The 14,833-nt window shown below is 43.7% G+C and overlaps 1 protein-coding gene across 2 annotated transcripts in view; it reads left to right on the top strand.

Annotated features, from left to right (window-relative positions):
- DVL3 (dishevelled segment polarity protein 3) overlaps positions 1–14,833 on the top strand; it is a 308,433-nt gene that overhangs the window by 266,751 nt on the left and 26,849 nt on the right. For both annotated transcript variants that reach the window (XM_069212937.1, XM_069212938.1), the window contains 5 exons: positions 5,404–5,539; positions 9,862–9,955; positions 10,404–10,473; positions 11,993–12,132; positions 13,492–13,568. In XM_069212937.1, the coding sequence (XP_069069038.1) occupies positions 5,404–5,539; positions 9,862–9,955; positions 10,404–10,473; positions 11,993–12,132; positions 13,492–13,568 (517 nt within the window). The remainder of the gene's footprint in view (positions 1–5,403; positions 5,540–9,861; positions 9,956–10,403; positions 10,474–11,992; positions 12,133–13,491; positions 13,569–14,833) is intronic.

Consider the following 14,833-nt stretch of genomic DNA (forward strand, 5'->3'; position numbering starts at 1 on the left):
TTTTAGGGAAACTTCGGCAATGAAAGATTCTCTAGATCGGGTGTTTAAAAACTACGTTGGCTTTCTTTTGTTGACTAAACTGAGAGAACCAGATCAAGCAACACCCAAGATTCTTTTATTGCAGTCAGTGGAGCAGAACGTACTCTAAGGGCATTTAAGGCTATATGGTGAAATTCCAATGAGAGAGATGGGAATGAAATTTAACATTCTGGAATTTCAGGGAAGGAGATGAATGTCACTGTACTCAGCATCAGAGTGGGAGAATGTCTCCGTAACCTGTGATATCCAAGGAGGTAAAGACTCACTGTAATCCATTTATAAGAACAGTCTCATTACAAGCTTCTTATCGTCAGCTTGGGTTTGAAAAATAAACCCTTTAGTCCTGTAATGGATGTCATTGGTTTCAGTTACACTTTGAATGAAAGTACCAATCCCAGATTGTCAAAGGGGGGTAAATGAGAGGAAGAGTGAGAAGAAGCCTTAAGGTGACTGATCCGACGTGGTGATTCGAGACCCTGAGATTTGCTTTGAATGCTTTCAAGACAATCAGTCGATATGGTTTGATGAACTCTTGCTTGGAAACTGAGGTCCCCCATTCTTGGCTCCCAGTATCATCAGCACAACCTCAGTATTTGATTCCAACAATACTTCTGGTAGTAACTCATTAACAACCAATATAAAAAAAATGTTTTCTTCTTTTATGAACTTATCCAGATATACATTAAAACAATGACCAAGGTAGAAAGTACAACCTGAGAGGGAACCTATTGGATGAACCTCATGCTCTGCAGCCACATAATATATCTCATTATGCTGTCAGTGGCTAGAAGTAATATATATGTTATCCAATCGAAGGGGTGGTAAAGAAGCTTTTCTCCAGGAAGAAGGAAGGAAAGAAAGCCATTAAATAAGAAGCAAGCAAATTAGAGTGACAAGAAAGCCAACCAATGATAAGCAGTGGGCTGGCTTTAAAATCACTGTGTGTTTTTGGCATGGTCCAGAAGAAGTCTTTTGATCTCAGACAATTAAAGCTGTCTATAGGCGAGACATAAATGAGTGCTCAACCAACAGCGTTCATCGATACCTCAACTATAACGAAACTTAGCCTGAGCAAGCTCAGAAAGGGAGTTTTGCATGCAAATTAGATCATGTTATTTCAACAAATGCACTCCAAAGTTGGATCTCAATTGACCTGACCATCAATTTTTTCTGCTCAGTTAATTCTCTTTATAAAGTATACAAATATGTTATATCTAATTATGTTCTATAATCCAGTTGTAGAAAATGTGTTTTTGATGAGCATTGGTTTAACTAATCTTAACTTTTCAGTGAGCTTCAAGACAATGTGTGGCTTACGAATAAACGTTTAGAAGGCTCTTGTTTAAACTTTTTGCCAGAAATTACATGCTGTCCCTTATAATTTTAATATTGTTCATGATAACGCTTCCAAATACAGATGTTACTTAACAACTCTCAGTATACCCCCTGAATGAACAACAGGATTGTGACTATTGGAGGGCTGAGGTGCACTTGACCAGCGTGGGGTACCAGGCATACAAAACTGGAGTGTGCAGGAAGATGTTTACGTAGCACTCAGATACTGTACATATTATTGTACTAGGGTACTTTAATACTGTACTTATTATTGTTTTGTTGGTGGAGGTGGTAATGGTGATGGCAGGGGAGATCCAGTTAATATTTGGATACTAATATTTTCCATCAGGATGTTCTACTATTATTACACATGACAGTCATGTGCTGCTGGTATTGACTATTGCACTACTAGTGTGATTGCATTATTCCAAGTCACAGTTTTTGATGTATCTGTTACACATCACAGATTACTAGCACAATTATACTGCATCACAATATTCAGGTCCCATTATTCCCTATCACTCTGTTCTGGTGTTATCATTCCCTATCTAAGTAAGATAATGCTGTGATAGTGTGCCTGCTAGTGACATAATCAGATTGGTATGCCAGTGAATAATGACACACAATTTTTGGAATATATTTTTTGGCAGCATTTGGTGATATGGCATAATGGCATCAGAATATTGTGAAACACAATTATTGTTATTCGCAGGATCTTTGTAGTTTTATTATGTGTTGCCATGTGCTCATCACAATATTCCCGACAAACTGGTCTTGTTGGACTTGCCTCTTTTTGCAGGGTTAACCCCCGAATGTTTTGCCTTCTGTCTCCTATTTTTTCTGACCTGTTTTTGTTGGCTACGGGATTCTGTGCACTTTACCATGGCTAACCAGTGCTAAAGTGCATATGCTCTCTGTCTAAATTGAACTGGTGATTGGTTTCTCCGTGATTGCCATATTTGATTTACTAGTAAGTTCCTAGTATAGTGCACCGTGTGTGCCCAGGGCCTGTGAATCAAATGCTACTGGTGGGCCTGCAACACTGATTGTGCCACCCACATGAGTAACCCTGTAAACATCTCAGACCTGCCACTGCAGTGTCTGTGTCAGCAGTTTTAAACTGCCATTTCGACCTGGCGAGTGCACCCACTTGCCAGACCCAAACCTTCCCTTTTTCTACATGTAAGTCAATCCTACAGTAGCCCCAAAGGCGGCCCCATGGGAAGGATGCAGTGTATTTAAAAGGTAGGACATATACTAGTGTGTGTTACAAGTCCTGATAGTGAAATACTGCTAAATTCGTTTTTCACTATTACAAGGGCTATCTCTCCCCATAGTGTTAACACGGGTATTGTATTGAAATATATTTTTAAGTGTAATTTCCCATTGGGAGCAGATGGAGATGTGGAGTTTGGGGTCCCTGAACTCAGAATTTAAAAATACAACTTTTGGTGAAGTTGGTTTTTGAAACGTACATTTAAAAATGCCACTTTTAGAAAGTGGGCATTTTTTTGCTTCATCATTTTGTGCCTTTGCCTGACTGTGGACTACACGTCTGGGTCAAGATGACGGTTGGGCTGTTTGTGAATTCACTCTAGACACACACACACAGGGAGCTCAGATATGCCCTGCATATCCTGATGGGTCTTCCTGAGCTGGAGTGGTGGGAGGAGCTAACACTTGCACCTGAATAGGGCTGTGCCTGTCCTTACACAAAGCAATCTCCACCTCTCTTGAATGTGCCTGGAGTCAGTGCAGGGAAAGGAGAAGTCTTGTGCACTACAAAGACTTCTCTTTAAAGTTTGCCTACTTCAAAAACAGAAGTGGGTATAAGTACTGGACCTTGGACACCACAGAGTTAGAATTCTTCTGGACTGAGGAAATTCTGCAAGAAAGATGAGCTGGATGCTGTAGGAGGGACTGCCACTTTGCCTGTTGCTTTGTTGCAGTGGCCTGCTGCTTCTTTCCTGGGAGTGAAAACTGGACCTGGCTTTCTACATCCTGCTTCCAAAGGTTCTCCAAGGGCTTGGACTGAGCGTGCCTCTTGTTAACAAGTCTCAGGGACATCAGATACTTCATCTGCCAGTGCCTGGGCTCATCTGTTGAGAATCCTGACTTGACAATTGGTGCGAACTCTAGTTCCTGGCCGTTGGAAGTTCAAGCTGTTGAACCGAAGGAGAAAATCCACACATCGATGCACTGCGCCAGAAGAATCAATGCAGCACCTGTCTTGCGGCTGAACAATTGATGTAGCAGCTGTGCCAGTGCTGCAGAATCGATGCAGCGCCCGTTTCACAGCAGTCCCATCATCACTGCATGTCTGGATTTTCCACGCATCGTCCTTTGGTGTCAGTTTCCCATCGACCCAGCACTGCAGTAAGGAACCAAGGCTGTGTGTTCAGAAGTCAACACATTGCTTCACCTGCGAAGAGATAATAAACACATTGCTTTGCTTTGCTTTTTTGGCACCGCCCCTCCCCTCTGGCCTGCATTGCCTTTGTTTTTGACGCATCCCTTGTACTTCTTGCGTCAAACATACAACCATTGATTCCTATGGAGCGTCTCATTTAAACATTTTGAACGTGAAATCTTCACTTGTGTATGTTGGTTTTTTCTCGTGTTGGTCTTGTTTTACTCCTTGTTTTATTCAGATAAGTACTGGCTATTTTTCTAAATTGGTGTGGAGCACTTCTGTGGTGTTGTGTGTGTGTGTGCCTGTGTATACACACACACAAATACTTTGCACATTGCCTCTGAGGCAAGCCAGACTGCTCATGCCAAGCTCCTATGGGGGTGATCTTAGCTGAGTTACTCCTTTACCCTGACTAAAGTGAGAGTCCCTACTTGGACAGTGTGCAAGCCACAGCCAACTAGGGTCCCATTTCCAAAGGGTGCAATGGCAGTATTTCCTATCAACATACTCTGGTACCATTGTTCAATATCACAGGACTGTAGGAGGCGCACTTCATATTACATTACCTTTGCACCACTATTTTCTGTCACATTGTTCTGAGTTCGTTTCAGGTACAATAGTATGATGACATTCATCCCTACACACTGCTTTAATGCCATTACTGACTTTCTTCGTACTCTAGGAGCGTTATTCGCCATCACCTTTATCTGATTTTTCATACTATCCAGGCGCTGATAATTCTCTAATACAATACTGAGATTCAACAATTCACTAGCATATTATTGTGTTTCCATTATTCACTATGACGCTGTTTGGATATCATCAATAACATATTTTTTATCCAATGTTTCTCTATCATTATTCGCTGACACAATATAAGTATGCATTATTCCAGATCACAGTAATATTGTTGCACAATAGGTCACTCTTGTAGCATCAATCATTATTGCAATATTCCATTACACCAGTTCTCTACTGGAGTATTGTTATCTCATCACTTCTATCGTAATAGTTTGATACCATTATTGCCTGGCCCAGTGCTCGCATTATTCACTATCAGTCATATCAACTAATTATTCCTTGACAGGCTACTCCAGTTTGTGGACAGAAACCTTTCTTTCTGGGTTCCATTAAAGGAGTAAAGGACCTCTGTGAAGAGTCTTTGAGTTGTAGGAGTGTAACGCATGTTTGTGTTGTAAACATCTCGTACAGCCGTCAACCCTGGACGTGAAATAGAAACCTAGACTTTGCTAGACTGGTGCCTGTGAAACCGTAAAGAGTCTCTGGGACGCTAATGTGCCAGGAGGGGCACTGTACAGCAGTGTGTTCCAATTGCTTTGATCAAAGATTAAAATAATACTTTTGGAGGTTGGATGTTCTTCATTGCTGCTCCTAGTGTATGGAACTCCCCCGTCCGGAATAGAATTCTGTTTTGAATAGAATCCTCAATTTATCTTTAACCCAGTAAATGATTTTTAAACATTTAAATCCTTTTCCTAATTGTCTTTGTAAATTGTACTCTTACTACACCATTTAATTAGGGTGTGAAAATGGAAATACAGTATTGGTGGTTTTAAGCTTGAGGGAGTGGCCATCTGACAGTAAGTCTTTTTCAGTCCCCAGGGTCAATGGCACCAGTAAAGTGGACAGGCGGCGAGACATGGGCGGGTACGAGAGCTCGTCCACCATAATGAGCAGCGAGCTCGACACCACCAGCTTCTTCGACTCCGAGGAGGATGACTCCACCAGCCGGTAAGCAGGAGGGCAGTAACACCAGTAATTCATGCTCTCTGTATCTTCAGGTCTCTCTCTGTAAGGTGTTCACAGAATTTGTTATCCTGTACATGTAACTCCCTTTCCCTCTTTCTCCTCAAAGAAGCTGGAACTCTGTGTATCTTGAGTTAATAGTTAGAAATACTGCTTGGTGGTCTAATTCACCGGGAGAGATTTGTCCTTGCTCTGGTCCACGAAGCATGAATCTAGTTTTAAGATTCTCAGGGATGTAGATATTGGGATGTTTATATATTATTGGGGTTATGGAGAGGGGACAAGACTCACAGTGAACATCCTTGTTTTGGTTAAAAACTTTTCTTAGAACAAATACACATGACAAAATGCAACGGCATAAACCAAATATGCCGGTAGGCAGAGGACAATTTTGTATTTATTACCGTGGTTCAGGGACTGAGGGGGCGTAATGATTCAATAAATGATATTCTTCTGGAAGCCATGGTCCCTTCACACTCATCAATGTTAGTAAATAGCATATCACACTCTCTGCATCTACATATTTGTAGATATTGACATACAATGTATCTATTTGTTCTGATAATTAAAACCATATAAATATAAACGAGAGGTTTAAAAAGGGGGTGTTTGGTGACGACAAGAGATTTATGTGTAGTATAAGGAATAGAATGAACTAATGCAAAAAATGCCTACAATTTTTCTCCTACTAAGTGGCAGCCCAGACACTCATCCTAAACGAGTAGAAAACAAATAATAAAGTATACAAAAATGATTGATGGAATGCTTGAATTAATCTCAGCCACTAGTAATCACTTGGGTCACATCTTAGTCCATTGTTATTTTGCCCACCATGCCACCTCAGTTTGGACCCAGTCCAAAAGGAACAGTCCACACCGACCTGCCAAACCAGGTCCTTCCAGAACCGGAATACAAGCAACCCAATTATGAGCTCATCAGTGGGGTACAGCTTGGTTCCAGTGACAATGTGCATGGGACCCGCATCTGACCAGGAGCATCCCTTCTTGCAATTGCTCTCGCGACTTTCATCCCATAAGTAATATTTCAGGGAGGATTCAGTTCAAACATAACTTTAGAAAAGCAGCTTTTCTTGCATAAAATCTAATTCACAAAACCATTCTCCATTCTAATTGGTGCTTGAGAGGTTGATCGGGGGCTTCTAAACAAGGATATTTATTTACTACACTGCAAGAGATTTAGAAAACGTACAAATTGTCCTTGGAAAGCCTTTATGCCATTGGCTTGTTATAGAAACATCCTGGCTTTCACAACTGCAAGCACTAAATCAAGTGAGAAGTTGCTGATCAATTTGGTGAGGGAGCAAAGGCAAAACACAAGGGGTTATTGTAGGAAAGTACCCTTTTTTTGGCATGGTTACCCCCATTTTTTTGCCTGCTGTCAGTATGTTTTGACTGTGTTCTCTGGGATCTTCCTAACCAGGACCCCAGTGAATGTACTCTCTCCCTCTAAATTTGGTTGCTTAAGACTTAGCACACCCCACAATTGGCATACTGGTGCCCCCATATAAGTACCTAGTATATGGTACTTAGATACTCAGGGCATTGGGGCACCAGGGGTTCCCCAAGGGCCGCAGCATGTATTGTGCCACCCATGGGAACCCATGCAAAATATGTATGCAGGCCTGCCATTGCGGCCTGCATGAAAAGGTGCATGCACCCTTTCACTACAAGTCACTGCACCAGGTCACTGTAAGTCACCCCTATGGCAGGCCCTCCTAGTCCAGAGGGAGGGTGCAGGTACCTGTGTGTGAGGGCCCCCCTGCATGAGCAGAGGTGCCCCTGTGAACTCCAGCTCCATATGACTGGACTTTGTAAGTGCAGGGAAGCCATTTTACCCGTGTACTTGGCACAGTGTCCAACTACACAATGGTAACTCCAAACCTCGGCATGTTTGGTATCAAACATGTCGGAATCGTACCCCAATATTGTCGCCAGTATTGGTTGTATGATTCCATGCAATCTGGGTGCTCCTTCGAGGACCCCCAGCATTGCTCCTACCAGTCTTCTGGGATTTTCCAGGCAGCCTGCGCTGCTGCCACCTCGCAGACAGGTTCTGCCCTCCTGGTGCTTGACCAGCTCAAGCACAGGAAGTAGAGCAAAGGATTTCCTTTGGGAAAAGGAGGCAACACCCTCTCCCTGTGGAAATAGGTATTACAAGGCTTGAGAGGGGAAGCCTCCCCAAGCCACTGGTATGCTTTGAAGGGCACAGTTGGAGCCCTCCTTGCATAAACCGGCTTACACCAGTCCAGGGACCCCTGGTCCCTGCTCTGGTGCAAAACTGAACAATGGAAAGGAGAATGATCACTCCCCTGTCCATCACCACCCCAGGGGTAGTGCCCATAGCTCCTCCAGGTGGCCACTTGATTCTGCCATCTTGCATCCAAGGCGGGCAGAGGCCGCTGGGAGCATCTGATTGGCCAGGTCTGGCAGGTGACTTAACAGCTCCCTCCTAATAGGTGGTCACCCTGCTAGGTGACCAGTCCCCCTTCCTGGGCTATTTAGGGTCTTTCTCTTCGATGGGTCCTCAGACTCGACGTGCAAGATTCTAGTAGGACTCCTCTACATCGTTTACTTCATCTTTTGTCCACCTCGACTGCAACTGGACCCTCCAGGAACTGACAATCTGTAACTATAGCGGCGACTCCGCTCTGCAACATTGTTTCTCCAGCTCCTTCCAGGAACTGCAACATTTCCCTGGCTGTGCATCCTCTTAGGGTGACAAGTCTTCAGCCTGCACAAGAAGTAAGAAGGAATCGCCCTTGAAGTGAAGGAGTCACTCCCCTGCATCCACAGACACCAACTGCAATGACGACCGGCTGTGTGGATCCTTTCTCCTCCAGAACTGTGTGGATCCTGCATCACAGGTGGTGGTCTGGAGTTGTTGGTGGTTTTCCATCACCATTGACTGACTGCATCACGACTGCCGATGTGGGACATCACTAGCATCACTCCGGAACTCTCCTCCTGCTAATGTGCTGTACTGCTGACTTTCTTCATCCACCGTTGACCTGGTCCTGCATCCACAGAAGGGTGGGTAGTGGCTCATGCCACAGCTGGACACACCAACTCGAACTGGACTTGGTCCCCTTCTTTTGCAGGTCCCAGGTCCCAAGGACAACATGGAACCAACATGCCTTCATTGGATAAGGGCATTAAGTATACCTGCAAGCTTCTGGTCCAGAGACACCTGCTCCCTTCTCTGCAGTGAGGTGGAAGTACTTCTGAAACAGATAAACTAGAAGAGCTAGCCTACAGGGAGTGTTCCCTGCTTCCCTCCCACATTTAATTATCTGTGCTTTGGTCCTCATTGGCCAAATCCATGTCTCCAGCAAGCATTCTATAATGTTAGTTCAAAAGATTGGTCTAGTTACCAGTGAATGCTTCAAGGTTTAACACTCTTAGTCGTTACATTAGTTACTACACCATAGAGGTAACCTTGCTAAAGCTATCTTTCCTTTCAGTTGAACAATTGGTTGAATTAACTAACTTTCCATTAAATTTTTTCCATTTTTAAAGAGTAAAACATACGGAGGAAAACTGCACAATTAAGGACATATCAATAGGGGAATAGAAACATGAGGAAGTGCTCAGAGATGACTTAGCTACTTTTAAATTGTAAATTAGTTGAGAGGTTATCCTACTCAAACAATAACCATTTTTTCTTAAGCAGTATCCTTTGGGTTTCCCTTTAACAAGTTTCCAGGGAATAAAATGTGTGCATTACATTTTGCATCTATTACTTCACCAATAAACATATCAACTCATCTTTATAGGAGCTTTTGTATGATTTATGTAGTATAACCAACTTCCTCTCTTTGACGAAAGCTTTGCTGACCACCCTGAGCGCCTGTTACTACAGTAATCATACTATGAAGGGAGAGATGATGCACCTATATTAAGGCCTCGGACAGGGTAGTGTGCTGCCATGTTCCGGTTGCGTGTGCTAGGGCTGGGTGGTGACCTGTCTCTTAAGGGCCTTTTTTTTCGCGCTAAAATTTTATTTGGCCTGTAGAGTGATAATCAAGTCCCTCATGTCTCTTGCTGAAAACAATGTCCTCACAATACGTCTGCGCTCCATGTCCGCTATGTGTCACTAATTAGAATTAACTTAGTATGTACTCTTTGAAGGTTGGGCATCAAACTGCCCTGTTACCCCACTCTTGTGCTTATAGTAACTCATCCTTTGCACAATCTTACCACAGCTGCCCCTTAATCGTTTTATTCTATCCAATTGTCCATCCTGGCACATCCCTCTTTAACCGTTTACTTCATCCCCTCTGCTTCCAGGATTAGCAGCTCAACAGAGCAGAGTGGCGCCTCGCGGCTGATGAGGAGGCACAAGCGACGCCGGCGGAAACCGAAGGCACCGCGCATAGAACGGGTACGACGTGACGTGTAGATAACTTTTACTTTTAGCCAATCAGGACAGCAAAGAGATAACTCCTTTTAGTCTGTACAGTATCCAGAGTTTAATGTTAAATTCTCCCATAATGTCACCAGGGTGTGAGGTGTAGGGTAACAGAGGACGAAAGATACCATTATTTGTTTTTCATACCTTTTTGATTTCACTTCAGTGTTTCTTGACCGTAATGTCAGTTTGTATTGAATTTTGTTTTACAGTGAAATTCTGTATCGTTGTTTTTCGCCCTTCCCTTTGTGTTGGCAATGCCTTTACCTGTCATGGCCAGCATTGGCCACAGCTGCAAGAGGTTATTGCAGAAGTCTTCTTCTGGGCAGGGGTGGAATGTTTGCATTGGGCTGTTAATAGATTGCACTTATATATCCATGTTTCATCATACTTTCTAATGGAATGCTGTCCTCTCTTGCAGTCCTCCTCGTTCAGCAGCATCACCGACTCCACCATGTCGCTCAATATCATCACAGTCACTTTAAATATGGGTGAGTATTATATACTCCTTTTACACTGTGCGGCACGTTCGTCTCCAGGGTTTGTGCAGGTAGATTGACTGCTCCCGGCTATCTCGATTCAGTGGGTGAGCCAGAAAGTGTGTGATCAGGTTCTCCCGAGCTCTGAGGTCCTTCAATCTTGCCTCAAATTAACAGATATCTTCCATGAATTATACTCAGAAATGGACTGATGAGATTTTGGTATGATACATGCAACACTTACAGATGGGATATGGATTAAACCATTGCATTTCGTAATTCAAACAAATTAACTGACCACCTTTACACACCAAATTTGACATTTTAAATATGTTACACAGATTTCCTTCGCTGTAGTCCAGCGCTTTACAGTTGTATTTAGATGCAAACATTTGGTATGGTGGTTGTGAAAGACCTGGTATTGAACATATTTACGGAGAACTATTGAAAGGACAACAAATGTTTTACCAAGACTGGAACCAATTGAATGTTTTGGACACTTTTTTTTTTTCATTTCCGGCTTTTTTCTGCTTATGTTAGTTTAACTAAACAAAAGAGATTTAAACAGACCATTGTTTAATTACACGTTGAGTGTTTCTGCATCATCCGTCTTTCACCAGACCACAGACTGGTAATTTGACATCACTAGTGGACATGGACATCACTGGCTTTGCAGGGAATTTAAAGTTTGTATGTTGTTGTGTCCCCGTCACGATACAGAGCCACCTACACCTGTATAAGAATTGTACATGGTCTCAGATTATCAAGAACATCAGCCTAATTCCAAATAGCACCCAAACTTCACAGAGGGCTTCGTTCACATTCCCACTCCCTTATCTCCCAGGTAAATACACTGGCAACCATTTGAGCACCCCGCAAAGCCTTGCTGTGTGCTGAGCTCTGCTTGCAAAGTAACCCAGCCAGGTGCCAACCTCTCTGAAGGGAAGCATTGCCTCATCTGAAATGTAGGGGTGAGCAGCATGAAGCTGGACAGTCCTTTCGCTCCCGCTGAGTTTTGCCACAGGCTTAATTTACGAGCAGCTAATTATTTGAGTCTCTGCTCCCCTCTTTTCCGGGTAGCTAGGAGTGAGCAATCTTTGCTGTGCTAGAAAGGCTCAGTGAACTGCAGCTAAGGCCACCCTATTATCTCTTACTTTTACTGCTGGGCTGTACGAGTTCAGCGAGAAGAAAAACACTCCAGTTTCCATTGTTAGTGGGGTACCCCACATTTCAAGACAGTGCTAATACATTTCTTAGTTGGCATGTTTAAGTGAACTAGGTCATGCTAAGGAACCCGTCCCAGAGCGCCACCTATAACACCTGAGCTTCTGTGACACTTTTGCTCTTCTGACTGATGCTCTCTGATTGGCTGTGCATTTCACTCTTAAAAAACTTATGTTTTGGAGATATGTATGGGTTTATGGCCTCTTTAGTTGCTGTTTGGTTGGTGGGTTTGTATTGCTGCATTAGAGTTTTGTTGAAGCCTACTCTAATCCTGTTGTTTTTTTGTTTTTTTTTGCGGCTCTCGCAGAGAAATATAACTTCTTGGGCATCAGCATTGTCGGACAGAGCAACGAGCGAGGAGACGGCGGCATCTACATTGGCTCGATCATGAAGGGAGGTGCTGTGGCAGCAGACGGAAGGATAGAACCTGGGGACATGCTGCTGCAGGTACCAGGACATTGTAATGCCTGTTGGTAAACCAGGTTTCATTTGATATCATGTACTGCATTCAGAGAGTTGCTGCACTGCCATCCGTGGCAGCAGTTGGCAACATGTGGCGTGTGCGCACCGCCAGGACGGACCTGTTGCTCCTTTGTTACTGCTTATAGTGGGCTTTCCTGCCTGATGTGGGTGGCGCTCCAGGACAAGGCCGCATCTACATTGCCAAAAACCACTCTGTGACTCATCCTATTCCTCTTTCTAAATATCCCTTACCTCCACTCTCTGACGTATCCCAAACCTCTTTTATTACTATGATCTCCCAAATAAGCCATTCCAAACTCTTCCCTCATCTACCCATTCTTTATCCTAGTAATCCAACTAACAGAGTCTCTGACTCATCCTAAACCTATTTTACTACCATAAACTCCCAAATAGCTCTTCCCTTCTCTATCCTTTATCCTATTTATCCAACTAACAGACTCGCATGTCTACCACTCCCACTACTCCCAATAACAATTTATATTTCCCTCTACCAATCCACCTTTGGATTCTGGAGTAGCATGCTACTCGCTGAAAAGCGCTACAGCGCTTCATCTGGGGGTAGCAAGCACTATATAAACACAATTACAATATATTATACCCAGAAAGAAATATGTGCTTCATACTAAACACAACAAACAAGAAGCAAAGCACCTCATCAGACATATAATTTGAATTCAAAAGAAGTGTGTCTCTCAGTCGTAGTCAAGTAGTATTTGTTTTATCCAGGATCTTGGTGTATGTATTGTTTTGTCTTTATTGTGAATCTTTGTGGTTGTCTGTAATGCACCTTGGAGCTTGATGTATGTGTCATTCTTTGGTACACTAACATTGCTAATAATTTGGGGGTTGTTACATTGACGACCACCAGTATTTAAGGTCTGTAGTCGATCAGCTGAGTCATGAAGAAGGTTTAGACCAGACGTCTTCAAACTGGGGGGGGTCCCCCTAGGGGGGCCTCTACTGATCCCGGTGGGGGGCACCAGGCTCTAGCCAAAAGCAGCATTGTACTGATAACAAGCCTTTGCTTTAAGCAGAAGCATGTTATTGCATTTTTAAAAAGGTAACAGTGCTTAACTGCAATGTTTGAATAGGTCTAGACATATTTAAACATTGCCATTTTTATAAAATAATTGTGAAAAGTTCTGTGGGGGGGTAATGATTTTTATTTTTCAACTGGGGAGGGGGGGCACTGCATTAAAAGGTTTGGAGACCACTGGTTTAGACTCATTCTGTACATGAATCGTCTCACCGAATTTGGTGCCTCTCCTCGCCGAGTGATGGTGAATATAATGCCCAATGTGTACTAAATGCTTTTGTCTGCAGGTAAACGATGTAAACTTTGAGAACATGAGCAATGACGATGCGGTACGAGTCCTGCGAGAGATTGTCCACAAGCCTGGGTAAGACCTGTCCCGTGCTGCGCCCTGTCCTCTATCACACATGGTTCTCTTTGCCTCGCTGTAATCTGGCAGGTGCTGCACTCTGTCCCGTCTTGTGCACCATCATTGAGATGCTTTCCTCTGCCACACACTGCATGTGGCAACACCCTGTGGTCTGTGGGAGACTACACACTATCCACATTGCTTTAAGCTTTGTTCTACATCAGTGGTTCCCAACCTTTTGATTTCTGTGGACCCCCACTTTTACATTAATGGAACCCAGGGACCCCCACTGAATCATCATTGGAATCCGAGGACCCCCGTCTGAGTTATTACTGGAAGCTGGGGACCCAATTTGTCAATATTTGTTAATATATTTTAATTTTCTAAGCTCTCGCGGACCCCCTGAGAAGGCTTCGCCGACCCCCAGGGCTCCCCGGACCACAGGTTGGGAACCACTGTTCTACATACTTCCCTTCTTAGCTAATAACTGTGCCATTCCTCACATGCTGCACTTTGCCACATGTTGTATTGTGACATATTCTGCAATCAGCACTTTGCCCCGTGTCTCGTTTTGCCATACTCTGGTACTCGCAAACTGTGACTGATTGCATTTATATGCAAACTGTTTCCTCATTAGTTGTCGAAGTTTGGCAAAATTACAATTTTTCTTTTTTTTTCTTTCTTTTTTTTAAACTCTTTTTATTGAAAACAAAGCTCAGAGTATCATCAACAAACTTTAACCATTGTAGATCAACACAGGTGAACAGCAGCATTGCATGAATTATCAACAAGTGTAACTCATAATTTCTCTACAGTTTTTGGCATTTGTACAGCCTTGTTACTGTCAGTTTGTCTGTCACTTTACCGAGATCACACCTTATAAGATTTATTTCCCCTGTAACTGTCCACCTTTGGCTCCAGGGTAGCCATGACACTTTGTATTGCGGCCATAATGTCTTGCAGGGAGGGCTCCGCTTGCGGCGGGGGACCTTTCTGGTCGCGTTCCAGCATGGGCATTCCCTGTTGTGCTGTTGCGACTGGTATCAACACCGGATATTTCTCCATGATATTGGCTTGAGCGGGGCGGGGTTCTTAGTTCCTGACTGCCGAGCTATCGAACCAACACTCCGAGTCTATGGGCCACCCCAGCCCCAAGGTCTCAAGCCCCGAGAGTCTGCTGGGGGGGCGGGGGTGGTCTGAGCCGCACCACTGTCATTAGGCTCCAACCACCCCGCCAGGTGAGGCAAACCAGTACCTAGGAGACAGTGGATTGGGGTTCACGG

Source organism: Pleurodeles waltl, chromosome 11 (genome assembly GCF_031143425.1).
Source record: "Pleurodeles waltl isolate 20211129_DDA chromosome 11, aPleWal1.hap1.20221129, whole genome shotgun sequence".
Classification (NCBI taxonomy): Eukaryota; Metazoa; Chordata; class Amphibia; order Caudata; family Salamandridae; genus Pleurodeles; species Pleurodeles waltl.